This window comes from Panicum virgatum, chromosome 9K (genome assembly GCF_016808335.1).
Source record: "Panicum virgatum strain AP13 chromosome 9K, P.virgatum_v5, whole genome shotgun sequence".
Lineage (NCBI taxonomy): Eukaryota > Viridiplantae > Streptophyta > Magnoliopsida > Poales > Poaceae > Panicum > Panicum virgatum.
Genome location: NC_053144.1, coordinates 28,161,699 through 28,180,538, shown reverse-complemented (window position 1 = coordinate 28,180,538; position 18,840 = coordinate 28,161,699). Strand labels below are relative to the sequence as shown.

The 18,840-nt window shown below is 46.0% G+C and overlaps 1 protein-coding gene across 1 annotated transcript; it reads left to right on the top strand.

The window, feature by feature from the left end:
* Positions 1-7,515: 7,515 nt before the first annotated feature.
* LOC120648656 (sucrose transport protein SUT3-like) lies at positions 7,516-11,246 on the top strand. The gene is made up of 7 exons (XM_039925366.1): positions 7,516-7,653; positions 8,997-9,062; positions 9,364-9,462; positions 9,621-9,685; positions 9,788-10,640; positions 10,732-10,795; positions 10,897-11,246. Exons 1-7 carry the CDS (start codon positions 7,516-7,518, stop codon positions 11,112-11,114), a joined length of 1,503 nt encoding a protein of 500 aa, XP_039781300.1. The 3' UTR covers positions 11,115-11,246.
* The last annotated feature ends 7,594 nt before the right edge of the window (positions 11,247-18,840 follow it).

Here is an 18,840-nt window from a genome sequence, read left to right as displayed (position 1 = left end):
ATAGGAGTAGGCACATACACCCGCTTCTCCTCAAGGTCAATTTCTCTAGGTACCATGCTCCCCCTGATCATTTCACTTTCTAGAAAGACAGCATGTCTCGTTTCTACAAACTTTGTATGTCTGTCTGGGCAGTAGAAACAAAAACCTTTCGACTTTTCAGGATAGCCTATAAAATGGCAGCTTACAGTTTTGGGATCCAGTTTTCCAATATTTGGATTAAACACTTTAGCCTCAGCTGGGCTCCCCCAGACCCGTAGGTGAGTCAGTGAGGGTTCTCTTCCTGTCCATAGCTCATACGGCGTTTTGGGCACCGATTTGCTTGGCACTCTGTTGAGAATATGGATGGCGGTTTTTAACACCTCCATCCACAGACTCAATGGCAATGTGGAATAACTCATCATACTGCGCACCATATCCATTAGTGTACGGTTGCGCCTTTCAGCTACTCCATTTTGGTGAGGCTCCCCCGGCGTAGAGTATTGGGCAACTATACCATTTTCCTGTAAAAACCTCGCAAAAGGTCCAGGAACTTGTCCATAAGGGGTATGTCGACCGTAGTACTCCCCTCCACGGTCTGATCTTACTATTTTAATTCTTTTGTCAAGCTGATTTTCAGCCTCAGCTTTGAATATTTTAAATTTATCCAATGCTTCAGATCTTTCTTTGATTGGATAAATGTAACCATAGCGGGAGTAATCGTCTGTGAATGTTATGAACGAATCATAGCCATCCACACTTTTCACAGGAAACAGTCCACATATATCAGTGTGAATTATTTCTAACGTTCCTGCACTTCGTTTGGCACCCTTTTTAATTTGCTTTACAAATTTTCCTTTAATGCATTCAACGCATTGTTCGAAATCAGAGAACTCTAGCTGTGGAAGAATTTCACTTTTCACTAATCTTTCAATTCTCCCCCTCGAAATATGGCCTAAACGACAGTGCCATAATTTCGATGAAGTATCTTGAGTTCTCTTTCTTTTCTTTGTTTCTTTCTCTGACAAGGATTCATTCACATTCACATTACATACAGAATGCACTTTATCACGCATAGATAATAAATAAAGATCATTGTAAAGGACAGCATCACCAATACAATTATTATCAAACCATAGTTCACATTTGCCATTGGCAAAATGACAACTAAAACCATCTGTGTCTAAGCGTGATACACTGATCAAGTTTCTTTGAAGCGAAGGAACAAATAAAACATCTTTTAATACAAGCATGAAACCATTAACTAGCTCGATGGAGACATCGCCAACAGCTTCAACATCTGCTTGTACTCCGTTCGCGACTTTAATGTGTCTTTCGCTTCTTTGCGTAGTCCTTGTCGAACGGAATCCCTGTAAAGAATTTGCAACATGCACAGTTGCACCAGAATCAATCCACCAAGTAGATTTAGAAAACTTTAAATACAGGGATTCATTAACAAATGAAATTACATTCTCACCATTCTTTGCCATTATCATCTTTAAATAAGCGGGACAATCTGCTTTGCGATGCCCCTTGTCAAAACAGTGGAAGCACTCATCTTGAGCTGGAGTGCGCTGTTGCTGACGCTGTTGCTGATACTTCTGTGGCATAGGGGCTTTGTCTTTAGCTTTAGAGGAAGAAGCAGCTTGGAAAGGCCTTTTCTTGTTATTATGCACAAAATTGACAGACCCACCATTCTGTTTCTTGAGTCTATCTTCCTCTTGTGCACACATTGCAATTGTCTTTTCCATGTTCCACTTCTCTGGCTGTGAGTTATAGTTTACAACGAACGTTGCAAACTCTTTTGGCAGAGAGGCGAACACCAGGTGCACCATAAACTCTTCTTTGAGATCCAAGTCCATTGGTTTGAGCTTGGAGTTCAAAGCACACATCCCCATGATATGATCTCTTATCATACCGGCATTGCCATAGTACCTTTTTGTGATCAACTGCTCTATGATCTGTGTAGCATAAGTCTTTGAAGAACCAGTAAACTGATTCTTTATCTTTGCAAGGTACTCAACAGCTGAATCACACTCTCCAATTGAACCCAAAATGTTAGGATCAATTGTGTTCTTTATAACTGCCACACATTTCTTGTTGGCGTTATTCCACTTTGTCTTTTCGAGATCATAAGCCATCTTTAAGGGAGCATAGTCCCTTTGCTTTTTCTGCCACTCAGCATCAGTGTCAGAATCTCCTCTCACTGGAGCCGGTGGCTCAGTGGGCTTTGGAGTGGTGATTATCTCATCCACTTCTCCACAGACGAAAGCAAGATCAACCTTCTTGATCCATTCGCCATAGTTGTCTCCTTTTAGAGTCGGGATGTGACTGATGAATCCCATCAAGTTCATCCCCACTGAAAATTTCAAAAAATAGTGAGAACATAATAACAATAATTGCATGTAAAATTCCAACGTTGGTCAAAATAGAACATACAACTGTTTATGCAATTAAATCTATATCACCGTTGGGCAGAAATAGAAGTAAATGCACAAAAACTATGAAATTATAGTATTGTAATTAACAACGTTGGTCAGAAAATTAACAATACCATAATGCTCAAAAATAATCTTTTAACCATACTCTTAAACTTTAATTGTCACGTTGGTTCAAATTAAAGTATAAAAGTAACTATATAAACTTAGCAGCGGAAACAAGTAGGAATTTCTATTTCCAGAAGCAAAACTATTAACTTTTATCTCTAAACAATAAACATGTTGGTGCAAAATTGAATAGAGATCAAACTATAATCAAAACTATACAAAACTGCTATTAAAATGCTTCTAGAAAATAGAAAAAAACAATTTGAGCTTTCACTGTTGAAGCAGCCCAGGCACGAAATCTGCCCAGCCCGCTCGGCGCGTGCGACGCCCGGGCCTTCGGCCCAACAGCCGATGGCCAGGCCGCCAAACCGGCCCGGCGCCGCGCCCCTCTTGGGCCATATTTGGCCCATTCGCCGGCCGCCGTTCCCAGCCGTCCGTCGCCGACGATCAGGATCGAGCGGCCGAGCGCTCTTTTCGCGGAACCAAAACCCGGCGACGATGCGTCGCCCGCAAACCCTAGGCTCATTTCCCCTCTCTGTCTTCTCTCTCCACAAAACGGCGGCAGCCATGGAGCCAGGGAAAGAAGCCACGGCGCCGCCGCCGGCCCCCTCGCCGGCGCGCGTGCTCCCCTGTGTGGGAGCACGCCGCCGTCGAGCGGCTTGGCGGTGGTGCCCTTTCGGAGCCCGCGCGTGGAGAAGCAACCCGAGTCCACGAGCGGCGCCTCCGATCTGTGCCGGCGAGCCGGTCTTCTGTTGAGCTCCCGCGCGGCCGGTGACCGGCGGTGGAGCCTGTGGTTAAACCCAGGTAAAGCCCCGCCCCCTTTTTCCTCTTAGGGTTAGGGTTAGGGTTAGGGTTTCGACTTTTCTTTTCTTTTTCGATTTGGATCGATTTGCTTTTTCTGTGTCTTGATTCTTTGATTCGTGACCGAATCTACACTTCCCATCTCGATCTACACTTAGTGTAGGCGTCTAATACCAATGTTAAGAGATCTAGGATCACACAGTGCACGATCAAGAGGGACTTCCTTTACTTTTCTTGATCTGAGTCCAAGAAAAACCTAGAACTACAACAATAGCATAGAGAAAAGAGAGAGTGGAGCGGGGTAGAGGACCTTCAGAGCCTGCAGCGGAGTTAGATCCGGCCATCACGGGTTCGTTGATGCAGATCCGCTCAAAGGCGGCGACGATTGGAGCAGTGTAGTCGATGCCGGAGCGATGGCGTCGTGGACGATGGCGGCGACGACGTGACAGAGCTGGCGGCGGTGAAAGCGGTGGAGGTGGGGCTTCCCGCTGCTCCAGCACTCTCCCTAGATCGGCTAGGGTTTAGGATGTGGGAGAGGGTACTGGCGGCGCGACGAACTTCGTTGTGCGTGCCCCGGCCCCTTCACCCCTTTTATTCTAGCGCTGTGCAGCGGGGGCCCACCAACCATTAAGCGTTGGGCGCCCCCGATCAGGGCGCGGATTAGGGGCCTAATAGACCGTTGGGTCTATTAGGAAAGAGATCATTCCAACATAGAATGGTAGTAATAGCCAATCCCACTGTGTTTTTTTATTTTAAGAACCTGATCACTCTGGATATAGACCTTTCATACAACCCATTAATTACAAAGGAAGAAATTGACAGAATTGTCAGAATCATGCTGACAGATAAAGCCCCTAGACTAGATGGCTTCAATGGTATGTTTATGAAAAAGTTATGGCCCATTCTCAAAGAGGATTTCTATCCGTTATGCCAAGATTTCTTTCAAGGCTATCTCAACCTTGAACCAATAAACAACTCCTCCATCACACTTGTGCCAAAGACAAACAATCCAGAAAGAGTTAATTATTTTAGGCTCATCTCTTTGTTGAATTCCAACATCAAGATCCTCACTAAGATTCTATCAGAACGTTTGCAGTTGGTAATTTTAAAGTTACTACATGCAAGCCAATATGGATTCATGAGATCAAGAACCATACATGATTGCTTGGCTTGGAGCTTTGAATATATTCATCAATGCCACCAATCTCGAGGAGAAATCATAATTCTCAAGTTAGATTTTGCCAAAGCCTTTGATACAGTAGAGCATTCAGTCATGCTTGCAGTCATGGAACATATGGGCTTCTCCCTCCGAAATGCTAAAATGGATCAGTCTCCTTCTCTTCTAAGCAACTCCTTTGTTCTACTTAATGGGATCCCAGTAAAGCAATTCAAATGCAAAAGAGGAATTCGACAAGGCGACCCCTTTCACCCTTGCTCTTTTTTCTAGCAGCTGAATTACTGCAAATAGTTATCAACAAAGCCTTCCAAGATGGTTTTATTGCAGCACCTTTGCCTCAAACCCATGAGGACTTTCCAATCATCCAATATGCTGACGACAGTCTCTTGATCATGAAAGCAAGTGCACCACAACTGGTAAGGATGGCAATGGTTCGGTTTCGGGTCAGATATCCGCGGGCTTTAGGTCGAGCGGGTTTGGGGATGATTTCTCACCCTTGATTTTTGGGTTTGGAGCCCCAAAACTTATCTGCATGTTCCTCTCTCCTATCCCCATCAGGCAGGCTGGAGATGGAAAATTTTGTAATCACTCTCACGACCACTTTTGCTATATGCACAATCAAGTTCCAAAAGGGTGTTATTGAAAATATTGATAGGGGAAGGAAACAATGCATATGGAGAGGTAACAACACAGAAAATAGTGGAAATTTATCAACTTGGCCATTAGTGAGGAAATTGAAATCAAAAGGTGGTCTTGGTATATTAAACCTGAGTTTACAAAATGATGCTCTTCTCATTAAGCACATGTATAAATTCTACTCCAGACAAGACATTCCTTGGGTAAACCTAATTTGGAGTTCCTACTATACAGACAAAGTCTCTCATGCCTCGAGGGACGTGGGATTGTTTTGGTGGAAAGATATTATGAGAACTTAATATCCTTTACAAAGGTGTTGCAAAATGTGAACTTGGGGATGGCTCTACTATCCTCTTTTGGGAAGATCTCTAGAGCACATAGGTGCTGGTTGACTCTTTTCCGAGATTATTCTCTATTGTGAGAAATACACAGACCTAAGTCAAGGATGTCATGGAATCTCTGGAACTAGACACCATTTTCTGCCAGCCCCTTTCAGCCCAAGCTCACCAGGAAATGTTTGCATTGCCAGTCTATCTACAGGAGATATCATATCAGACTCTCAGGAAAGACTCTTGGACTTTTAGCTAGGGAAACAATGCTATTCTTCAATAACATTATTCAAATTTGTTTTCTCAGGCAAGCTGCCCCAACGTTCACTTGGTTATTATGGAAATCGAAATGCATAGCTCGCATCAAATTCTTTGCTTGGCTCGTGTTTTTGGATAGATTGAACACAAGGGATATGCTGCAGCGCCATCACTACAATGTCCAATCTGGTACAAGCTGCACCCTCTGCAATGACAATGCAAGAGAGAGTAGAGATCACCTATTCTTTGAATATCAGTTCTGAAAATCATGCTAGGCCCTAGTAACATCTGTTGGGAGAAAGCTGTTGACATTCATGAAAAGATTGATATGGCAAGACATGCTTTCCACCATGTTTTTTTATGGAGATCTTCTTGATTGCAGCATGGGAAATTAAATCTGGAAGCTTTGAAATGCTATCATCTTTGAAGGGGAACGAGGCACTCTGCAGACTTGGCTCCGAAATTTCAAAAAACCAGCTCACTCTACAATTCTGGCGATTTAAAGAGATAGAAGAACTTTAATTTTTCAATGGCTACATACAGTGTTGTAACTTTGAACTGTACATCCTAACACCGCCCCCCCCCCCCTCCAGTTCTTCCCCTCTCTTCTTGTAAGTATCTTATGTCCTTTATCTCTTTTTTACATATATGAAATTTGAAGTGTTGTGGGGAACTCCCCCACAACCCGCCAAAAAATATAAGAATAAAGGACATAGATGCAAAAAAAAACGACATGACATGCATGCTCTCTAAAAGAATCCAGTGTGCATCTAGTATATATTTTTGAATACTACTCTGAGATAACTTGGAGAGCAAACCCCTCATTATGGATGGAAATGGGTCGGGTCGACCCATTGGGTAGTTGACCCGACCCACAAAAATAGGGCCAATGGGTTATAGGAGCCGACTCTAAATTCCAAAATGGGTCAATAGGGCCGGTACCTATTGACCCGATGTGTATTATGAGTCGACCCACTTGTCATATTAATAATTTTTTTATTTAATTTATTGGTTTTCTTCATTCTTTTGAATAAATACAATTGGTCATAAGTTGTTAGATTCTATATACTTCAAAATATATTGAAGAATATCATATGTTGGAAGTGAAAATGAATAAATTAAAATCATGGACCGCTATTAAATATGTTTAATTTGATGCATTGCTAACAATCTTAACATATTATTATGATATATGTTAATTTTGAATCTTATCTTTTCTAAAAGTGTTCATAGTATTCATGGTTTAGGATTATAGAAAAAATATTTGGGTCAGTCCATAATACCCAATGGACCATCAAGGCCATAACATCTAGGAGAAATGGGTCGACCCATGACCCCTCAAATTGGCCTCGAGGCCATGGGGCCGGGTCCAAGGCCAGGGCCGGGTCGGCCCATTCCCATCTTGACCCCTCATCCAAGTCATTCCATGCAGTAAAAATGAGGTGGCCATGCATCCACAATTTACTAATTAGTATTATCCAGAAATTTGGAAGTTGCCTAAGATAGAAACAGGCTAGGACAGCAAAATGCATGCTCAAAAGCCCCTCTTACGCTGTGGCCGCGTAGCAGAGCGCAACGCGGCCCCACGTGTCAGCCACCCCACCTTGCTTCTACCGCCGGTCTTTAAGCTCCTGGCGCCTCCAGCTCCTGGTTTCCCTCCGTTACATGCGTCCACAGACACATGTCTCCTCGTCTTCCTCCGTTCCATCCGTCTTCACAGGACTTCCTCGACCGATCTCCCTCTTGGGGTAGTCTAGAGCTAGGCTACAGTACTAGATCATCGATCGGGTCGATGGCCGACGACGAAGTCTCCGCCGGCGGCAGGCAGCCGCAGATCAGCCTGGTGGGGCTGTTCCTCGCGTGCATGGTCGCCGGCGGCGTGCAGTACGGTTGGGCGCTGCAGCTCTCCCTCCTCACACCCTACGTCCAGGTATATATGCGTATATATGTGTGTTGCATGTTTGTATGTTAATTTGTTATTTTCTCACATCATGTTTGTTTGTTCTTCCGTTACCTGAACCTTTTTTTGTTCTTCTTCTTGAATAGCTGAATTGCCTTGTGGCCTGGAAAGATTGTTCCTTTGTTTTATGACAAAACCAAAAAATGCATTTATATCAACTTTTTCAAAAGTGTTTCATAGACAACGCATTTATATGCCAGGCGTGGTTGGTGACCATTAGGTCCGTTAAAATTTGAAGAAATTGTGCAATGCTTGTCATCTTAATTTGTGCCAAATTTACATTTGTGTACTCAAATATTTCTTAAATCTTACCTCCAAAAATACAAATTTGCAAAAATGGGACTGCAAACAATGACCTTTACAGTTTTGCCATTGGACCCACATTTCATAAACACAGATGGTCCCACAGTGTCATTCACTGGGATGGTTTTCTTTATAACATCATTTGCTTGAGCATTTGCTTACAAAATGCACGGTTTTACATAACACATTTGTCAATAATTCCTAGATGGATATCCCCCATAAAAACAAACCTCGAAGATGACGTCATTACATGATATCAAACATTATTGCAACCGTTCATATTATCCTAAATTTAATTACACTTTGGGTAAGCGTCTCTCTTAAGCAATGCCATAGCCTTGCTACTGGTAAACTGAACATATGTTTTTATACCAAAATGTATATCTTAAGGTAGTGATGTCACCATTTATTTTTTTAAAAAAATATACAGTAATGATGGGTTCTACTTTTTGATGCCATATTAATGATTTATTCTATAAATTCCTGCTAGTAGTAATATACTGGATATAACCAATATGCACTGAGTTGAATATTATTTCACTCCTGCTGAGTGTTAACTGATGATGAGTGAAACAAGTTCCTTTTCTGCTGCTTGTTGTAGCATAGTCCATTCTGCTGGCTGGAGTAACGAAACCAGATAACCATGGAAGGTCAACTTGGACAGAAAGTACAAACATTTTCTGTCAAATCGAAATAGTAAATATCATCAGTGCTCGCAAGTAACTGATGATCGATTGTTCCTGAAAATAACTGTAGGCCCTGACAGACTTGCAGCGTGCCAACGTATAGTTTTACTTTTACACGCCTAAACTAGGGGCATCTTTTGCAAACTTTCAGATTTTCTTTTTTTTTAGGGCAAAAACTTTCAGATTTTCTTTTTTTTAAGGGCAAAAACTTTCAGATTTTCTAGGAAACAGAGAACTAATCGTTTTTTTAATTCTGAATCAGTACTTGCATATACCGCTGAATTTTGCTAACTCTATGAATGCTTTCTACCCTATTTGCAACAGACACTGGGAATTCCTCATGCTCTTACTTCAGTCATGTGGCTCTGTGGACCAATTGCCGGCTTACTTGTGAGTATCTGCATGCCACTGCATATATCTAGGGAAAATATAATTCAAAGTCAATTCGTGTTATCTAAAAAAGTGACCATTTTTTGTATTTCGAAATGAAATAAAAAACAAGATTATTAGAGAATTATATGGAAGGGATAGATGGTGCAATAATAGTTCTTTGTTGTGTTTAATTTTTTTTACAGAAATAATGTTGGTATATACTTAATTATATGCAAGAAATTAATTTCATCAATCTCCGGAGTTAGGAGCGACTCCTACTAGTAACTTTAAGTCATTGCCGATGATTGACATCACACAGGTGCAACCCTGCGTCGGGCTGTACAGTGACAAATGCACCTCCAAGCTTGGGAGGCGGAGGCCCTTCATCTTTACAGGATGCATCATCATCTGTATATCAGTGAGAGCTAGTTAATTAAAAGCACATGAATCATCTATCGATCTCTTGTTCTTTTACTAGTAATAATAAACCATCATACCGGTTGCCCCTGGTGCGGCATTGTTCTTGATCGATCAAGAACTGATAGATAGATTGATCTGATCTGATGTCATCCACAGGTGATCATCATCGGGTTCTCGTCCGATATCGGGTACGCTCTCGGTGACACCAAGGAGGACTGCGCGTAAGCTGCTCGGTGATCTAGAGGACATACACACATATATAGATGTGTTCTTGATGTATATTTATAATATGGATCGGAATAATACAATGGGCGCATATGCAGGGTTTACACGGGGAAGCGGCTGCACGCTGCGGCGTTCTTCGTCATGGGGTTCTGGCTGCTGGACTTCTCCAACAACACGGTGCAGGGCCCGGCGCGCGCGCTCATGGCGGACCTCGCGGGCAGCCACGGCCCCAGCGCGGCGAACGCCATCTTCGTGTCGTGGATGGCGATCGGGAACATCCTGGGCTACTCCTCCGGCTCCACCAACGACTGGCACAGGTGGTTCCCGTTCCTGCAGACCCGGGCGTGCTGCGAGGCCTGCGCCAACCTCAAGGCCGCCTTCCTGGTGTCCGTCGTGTTCCTGGGCCTCTCCACGGTGGTCACCATGATCTTCGCCACCGAGGTGCCGCTGGACCCGGCGGTGGCCAGGCAGCAGAGCGAGGGCCAGGCGTCGGGCCCGCTGGCCGTGTTCAAGGGCCTCAAGAACCTGCCCCCCGGGATGCCGCAGGTGCTCATCGTCACCGGCCTCACCTGGCTCTCGTGGTTCCCCTTCATCCTCTTCGACACCGACTGGATGGGCCGCGAGATGTACCACGGGAGGCCCGACGGGAACCCCACCGAGGTCGCCAACTTCCAGGAGGGCGTCCGCCAGGGCGCCTTCGGCCTGCTGCTCAACTCCGTCGTCCTCGGGTTCAGCTCCTTCCTCATCGAGCCCATGTGCCGGAAGCTCACCGCCAAGGTGGTCTGGGTCATGAGCAGCTTCATCGTCTGCGTCGCCATGGCCATGGTCACCATCCTCAGCTCCTGGTCGCTCGGCGACATCGGCGGCAACGTGCAGGACGCCGCCGCCGTCGACAAGGGCCTCAAGAGCGCCGCCCTCGCGCTCTTCGTCGCGCTCGGGTTCCCCTTCGCGGTAATTAATTAATCTGCTGCTTCGATCACGTTTCGATTCAGATGTTCACACACGCTCTGATCTCTGGTTGATGCTTCATCATGCGCTGCAGGTCCTGTGCAGCGTTCCGTTCGCCGTGACGGCGCAGCTGGCGGCGAGCAAGGGCGGCGGGCAGGGTGAGTCGCTTGCTTCCTGATGATCTTTACTTGTGTCCAAGGTTGATCAGGACGCTGCGCTAGCTGATCAAACTTGCATTGTGTCCGTGCATGATGTGCAGGGCTGTGCACTGGGGTCCTCAACATCTCCATCGTGGTGCCGCAGATGATCATCGCCGTCGGCTCCGGTCCATGGGACGAGCTCTTCGGGAAGGGCAACATCCCCGCGTTCGGGGTAGCCTCCGTGTTCGCCTTCACCTCCGCTGTCGCAGGCATCTTCATGCTGCCCAAGCTGTCCAAGACCAGTTTCCGGTCCGTCTCCATGGGAGGAGGTCACTGATCATAACTCTAGCTGGACATGGTAATAACTACTCTGCGGGAGGACATCTTTTGGGCATCATGCATAATCCCTTGATTAGTGGCTGAGTTCAGTTAACCGCAGTGATCAGTTAATAGGTATAGGTTCGCAGGTAGTACTTGTGTGGGAAGTAGTTCCTCTGTAGTAATGGTTTCAGTCTGACGAGAACCCTTGATACTAATTGGTACATTTGCCCCATGTACTTGTTTAGCATTTTCTTTAATTTGGCAACCCTAGCATAATAGCTCTAATAAGTATATTACTCTAATAAGTATATTACTCTAATTGTGTAGGTTGCGTGCATATGGCACACTCCTTGCTACCTATACCAGAAACTATACCACCTCTTTTTTTTTTGAAAGATCCTGAACCTTGCGGTTCGGCGTATATTAATAAGAAAAAGAGAATTGACCCTGTTTATAGGTAAACAGGGCCCAAAAACTGCACAAACGAAATACAAAACCTACAACTACAGCACCTACAACTAGCAACACCGGCCGGTTGGATTGGGACATCAACCGGGACACACTCGACTTTGGCTCGTCGGATTGGGACATCGACATGAGCCACAACGAGGTCGGATTGGGACATCGACCCGAGCTACCACAACCTACACTCCACCCGGTCGGATAGGGGCATCGACACGAGCTACCACAACCTACACTCCACCCGGTCGGATTGGGACATCGACACGAGCCACCACACCCTACACTCCGTCCGGTCGGATTGGGACATCGACACGAGCCACCACACCCTACACTCCGCCCGGTCGGATTGGGACATCGACACGAGCCACCACACACTACACTCCATCCAATCGGATTGGGACATCGACCCGAGCCACCACAACCCTAAAGAAAAGAGAAAGAAAGAAAAAAAAGAAAGCCCTTTTGGAAGCCGCCATCGCCGAGACACCTCCATGCCGGAAAAGCCTGACACCGCCTTCAAAAAGGTCAGGACGACGAAGACATCGTCGATGCCAGCCCAAGAAGGGTTGGGCTTTCACCCGCCACATCCGACATGGAAAACCGACGGCCATAACATTAGCCATAGATGAGAGCTAGGTCCGAGCCAGAGATGCTCGACGTCGCCTTCAGGAAGGAAATGACGCCAATGCCGCCATCAACGCTGTCCTAAGAAGGGATGGGTTTTCACCCGCATCGTCACCACGATGAAAAGACGGCCGGCGTCACCAACCCACCACCATGGTGTTGCTAGCGAGCCTCCACACAGCTGCAGCCAACGAAGCCACCACGGCAACAATAGCAAACAACCGAGCAAAACCATTGTCAACACACGCCACCACGGCACCTCCGACACATCGCAGTGCAGGTAGACCAGACACCGCCGAGAGCGGGGTGCCGAGCGCGGTCGTCGCTTGCCCCCCCCCCCCCCGGCCGCCAAGGCCGCGGACGTCGTCGTCCACGCCCTCGCCAGCACCGCACTCGCTGCAGCTCGCCGCAGCCGGCACCGCAACGCCGTGCCCCGTCGCGCCAGGCTGCGAGCGCCGCCGCAGCTGGCCCAGCAGCGCCGTGCCCTGTCGCGCCCGGCCGCGAGCGCCCTGCAGCGCCAGGCCGCGAGCGCCGCCGCCGCTGCTACCACGCCAGGCCACGACCCGCGCCCCGCCAAGCCAGGTCACGAGCGCCACCACCGTCGCGCCCAGCAGCGCTAGGCCACGCCTCGCGCCCCGCGCCCCGCCACCAACGCACCGCCGCACCAGGCCACAAGCCACGCCGCGCCCCGCCCCGCCAAGCCCCAGCGAGGGCAGATCCGGCGACCGGTAGTGCTGATCTGGCCGCGGGCCACAGGGAACGGCCGCCGCCGCCACGGACAGGCAGCCACCAAGAGAGGGCGAGGGGGAGGAAAAGAGAGGAGGAGGGAGGTTGGAGCCCCGCCACCGCCTTCCTCATGGCAGGCCAGACTTCCGGTGGCCACTCAGGCGGCGGCGAGACATGGGAGTCGGGGTTGGGGGGCGCCGGCGCCCGCGGTAGGGTTCCGCCGGAGCCGCCCCTGGAAGGACAGACGCGGACCAACTATACTGCCTCTTATCCCAGGACCTTAGAACATGGCATGAAAAATTGATGCTGCTGTCAAGACAAGCTACATCATGATATTTGCATCCAAATTGCACTGAGAGCTCTGAGTGGTAGTTCGTTCCAACGACCGAACTCGCGTTCACTTCAAATCCATCGCCTACCACATAAACTCCCAAATTCCCCACCACCCTCTCCTCCTCTGACCAACTCCTGCCTTGTACTAGTCACTAGCTAGTATGGTTTTATGGATAGATGCATCATTTCTGCCGCTCTATCCCAACATACACGTCCCCTTATGGCATTATATTCTACAATGTTGGTCCTAAATAGGTTTTCCACCTTCGCCCTGCCCATTCCAACAACATTGGATCCTCGGCAGAACTACCTGATGAGTTGTCTAGCTACCATCGATTTTTTTTATTTTTAACCTATTTTAAATAATATTTTAATATCAACCCGTTTGTTGACAGCCAAAATTGGCATCGACCAGTCTGACCGGTCTGTCCGAGTGGTCTGACCGTTAGGGCGTTGTAGCCTGCCCGGCAGGAGACCGACCGGTCCAAGCAGAGTCCGAGTACAATTAGAGATTTTCATAGATTTAGATCTTGTAATTGGATTTCTTGCGGGACAAGTCCACCCACCCTATAAATATAAAGGACAACGGCCGATTGAGAGATCCAATCGATCAAAACACATTAATACATTACTTTTCTTTATGTTTATCGTTTCTATTTTTATCTCCAAACCCTAGCTCCTTTCAACCTTTTTCTGTTGTTCTTTCTTCATCTCCGTGACGTCTGAAGGCGTTCTAGGTGGCATGCCGATCCTAGAACAACCCTACGCGCACTTGCCCTGACGGGGTCCCTCCCGGGCGAGCATTCGTCGGATTTCGCCGTTCTACATCGGCGAACCGGTCTGACCGGTTACCCCGACCGGTCGGACCGGTCCGAGCATCGGCGCTGCAATTGTTCCGTCGCTCACCGCTAGATTGGCGCCAACATATTTTTGGCGACTCCGCTGGGGAAGAAGATCTTGGTTATTTAAAACCGATATAATCTATTTCATCTACTACCATGGTGAAGCTGTCGAATTCTGGTGAGATCGATCCCGATAACATCAGCAGACCGTCTGTTGATGAATTGCCGCCCGAGGATCGTCAAGCTTATGAAGCCTTCATAAAGGAGTGTAAAGAGGAGAACAAGCGGCGCAAGGAAAAAGAACTTGAAGAAAAGCGTCGGTGATTCTTGTCTCACTTTTCCAAGAATTGGAAGGGTGATATCTCTAGGAACAAGGAGGTGGTCATTCTTTCGGATGAAGATGAGCAAGCCAAATCAAGTGCTACTGTTAGTGCTACGACACCGCCTACTTTAGAGCAAATTACTCAATTGGTGGTTAATGGTCAAGAAAAGATTCTTGCTACTGTTCAAAATATGATTGATAAATCATTAGGCAAGCAACCTTTGATTGATGATAGTGGTACTCCTATACCTAATATTGATGGCACTTTTTATCATAATATTATGCATCCCGAATCATCGGCGATACCTGCACCACAATACGGCATGCCGATGAATTTTTATGATGGTCAGAAACCTCCAGAGCAATACAATGCGAATGGAACGGTCGGACCGATTGCACAAACCGGTCAGACCGGTTTCCCGACCGGTCAGACCGGTCCTGGTGCTCTGGTGGTGTATCAGTCGTCTCCTGAACCTATTACTAGTATGCATCCTGTTCAGGCTGATTTTAGCCGAACAAATGGGTTTACTGGTTATGGTGTTCATCCATACGCCACTATGACTTATAATACATATACTATGCCTCCCCAAAGTTTGGGCTATTCATATGGTGCAATGCCAAACCATAGTTATTTGCAGCAAACACCATATACACAGCCGAATCATGCACCACAAATACCGAATAGTTCTAGCGCCAATGTTCAGAGGCCAAATGATTTTAATCAAATACTTTAGAAACATAAGAAAGATTTGGCTGTTATGTTTAAAGAGTCTTTCGGCATAGAACTTAGTCTTTCGGCATAGAACTTAAGGATAAAACTCTTGTTTGTCAAAAACCATATCCTGAGAGTTTTGATTCCATACCATATCCTCAGTATTTCAAGGTGCCTGAATTTATTAAATTCACTGGGGAGGATAGTAGGACTACATTTGAGAGATCCAATCGATCAAAACACATCAATACATTACTTTTCTTTATGTTTATCGTTTCTATTTTTATCTCCAAACCCTAGCTCCTTCCAACCCTTTTCTGTTGTTCTTCCTTCGTCTCCGCGATGTCTGAAGGCATTCTAGGTGGCCTGCCGATCCTAGAACAACTCTACGCGCGCTTGCCCTGACGGGGCCCCTCCCGGGCGAGCATTCGTCGGATTTCGCCGTTCTACACCGGCGAACCGGTCTGACCGGTTACCCCGACCGGTCTGACCGGTCCGAGCATCGGCGCTGCAATTGTGCCGTCGCTCACCGCATGATCAAGCGCATTCTTGTGTTGGCCCTAGATTGGCGCCAACACCGTTCAAATTTCTATTTGCACTAGATATATAGCCCATTTGGCCGCACTAGTGGCGCAACAGTGGCTTTATGCAGGGATGGCGCACCGTGTGCAAAAAAGCTTTTGACACATTAATTTTAAAATATTATTTAAAAAAGGTTTGAAATAAAAATATTCTCAACCATCCTCCACCATACCCCATTGACTGCAATCCTATTCACTTGCACTCAATAGTTTTGGTCTCCACCAGGGTGCAGTGCTTCATGCCTGTTAATTACATACACTGAAGTAATTACCTACAGTGGCCATTCACTGCTAGAGATGGCAAGCAAATTAATAGAAGATGCTTAAGGCAAAAGGGGTCGGAAAAAACTGTAAGATTATAAAAAGAAAGAAATGAAGGGTATTTGATAAAGTGGATGAGGTTGACAATGCAAAAAGGCAGAAACAAATATTTCAGATATGAATGAATGAAATATGAAACAAATGTTGGATGAAATGTTTGCTTAGCTATTAGGAGAAGAATATAATACCAATGCGTGAAACTGAAAGATCTGTTGGAAGGATGACACCAGTTTGTGGCGAATGGAAAATATAGAGAAAAAATGGGCTTTTCAAATAGAACAAGAGGAGGCCACTATCAACGGAGATACAAAACTTTAAATATATAAGAAAATACTACTGAACATTGTGACTTTCTATGATGAATACCTTGTGGCGATGGATCTATTCCACATTATGGTATTATGATTTATGATGTTGTATACAAACCACTACGACTTAATGAAGATAATAAGTTGTGCGTTGCTGAGACGAAATAAAAATCATCATAAACTGCTCTAATACCATATTATGACGAATATTATTTATCATAAAACAGTAATGTCATAAGTTTATGGTGATATTGACTTGTGTTTTTTCCAAAAAAAGATAGTGGTCCCACCACCACCTAGACAAGTGCATCCCACTGCCACGTGGGTTGCTTCCACGTCATTCATAATTTTTCTCTTTTTGACTTTTATTATTCTTTCTAGTTCACATATTCCTTTTATTCATGGGCTTGGACTGTTTTTCAATTCAGCCCACCCATCTTTCGATATGGACCACAGGTCCAACTAAAAGCCCAGCTTGTATCTTCCATCCAAAGTGGACAATGGTCCATTAGTCAGCCCAGCAGTGAGTCGCAAAAATCGAGTTTTTTTATTTTTATATTATTTTTTCGATCTATCAAAAATAAATGTCGTTATATTTTTTTTCAAATATGTCACCCTGCTGCCGGTTCTGGCGATAATGAGATACCGCCGGATGAACCGGCGGTAGGTCGCGTTTGACAGCATCTCGCCGGATCAACCGGCGGTAGAAGGCCGGCCGGTGGGCCTTGGTGGGCCGGGCACTTACCGCCGGATGAGCCGGCGGTAAGCACCTTCCGCTGGTTGGTCCGGCGGTAAGACCACCCCCCCTTAAATCCCCCCGCGCCGCCGCCCGACCGACTACGCCGCCGCCCGACCGCCCGCTCCCCCGTGCCGCCACCGCCCGCTCGCTGTCCCGCGCCGCCGCCCGCGCCGCTCGCTGTCCCGCACTGCCGCCCGCCCGCCGCGGCCCGTCCGCGCCGCCGCCCCCCGCAGCGCGGCGCCTGCGCCTGGCCCACGCGCGCCGGGCTTTGGCCGGCGGCGCTGCCCCGGCCGCGCGCTCGCCACCTTGCCTCGCGCGACTACTCGTGTCAGGTATATTTTAAAATTTAGTTTTATTAATAATAATTGGTAGTTTAGTATTAGAAATATTAGTGATTTAGATATAGTTTTAGGTGTAGAAATAGTTTTAATAAATATTAGTGATTTACATATAATTGTTTTTAATATAAAATCGTAGAACATGAAATTGAAAATATTAATTTACATACGAATATAATTGAAAATATTAATGATTTCAAACAGACATATTAGTCTCATAAAAATATTATTAATTAATATTATATTACATAGAAAACGTACGAATATATGTCAGTAATAGAAATTGCAGAGAAACAATTAAGATAGATGTAAAAATAGCAGAAATATTTTTTAGCGTTGATTAAATTCTAAGGACGAGTAATTATTGTCGTAAATATTGGCAGGCATGTCAGATGATTTGTATTTTCAAGTGTTTTATGGGTCAGGAGAAGTTAGATATGGTCCTGAAGGAGTAGATTTGTCAGAGTTTAGCTCTATCACAAAAAAAATACCCCGAGCTAGAGAGAACTTGGATTTCAATATCCAATTGGCTATTTAAAGCTTTCAGCCTTAGCCGAGGTGAACATGAGATCTCTGTCATGGCAGTGGTCAATCGAAGGGAACCAATATTTTGGGAGTTATTGCCGCTTGAAGGGACGCAAAACTGGAGGAACTATGTCAATATAAGTAGTAGCCGTGGCTTACCGCTTGTGTTGTTTGTTCAAGCATTCGAGAAGATTAGTTTTAGAACTGAAGCGGGTGGAGATCATGAAGGGCAGGGAGATATAGTATCGGAAGAAACCGAAACGATGCATGAACCTCATGAAGAAGGTGGTGAACTCGAGATTTTAGAAAATGATAGACATGCTGCACACGAACCTCGTCAAGCAACTGGTCAGGCTGATGAAGGGGAAAACATTCCTGAGATAGTTGAAGAGTTTCAGAGGGAGGGTGAACAACAGCACAATGTAATGAATGATGACTTCTCGGATGATGATGATGACGATGATTATCATGTCCCACACAACTGGTCCGGGTATGATTTTTCAAAATTAAGTGTAAATGAAGGTGAAGCGGTCCCTTGGGAGTACAGGCAAAATGAGGTATGCATCAGTTCGGTGTATGCCAACAGTGACAATATGAAGGAAGCTATAAAACATTGGTCGACTCTCTCTTTGCAAAGACAGTTCAAAGTTGTCAAGAGCAGTCCGAGAACATATGACGTGCGTTGTGTGAGAAGAGAATGTCCTTTCAGGGTGTATGCTTCTATGGGCAAGTGGCAGGATTTCTGGGAGGTCAAAAAATTATGGAGCATACATGCCTGCTTGAGCAATTAGAACCACAGCACCGCAATCTCAGTGCAGGTTTCATAGCTAACTACATGTACCCTTTGATCGTGGTCAATCCTAGTTATGAATCTAAGTCAATCATTTGTGCTGTTGAGGAAGAGTTTAA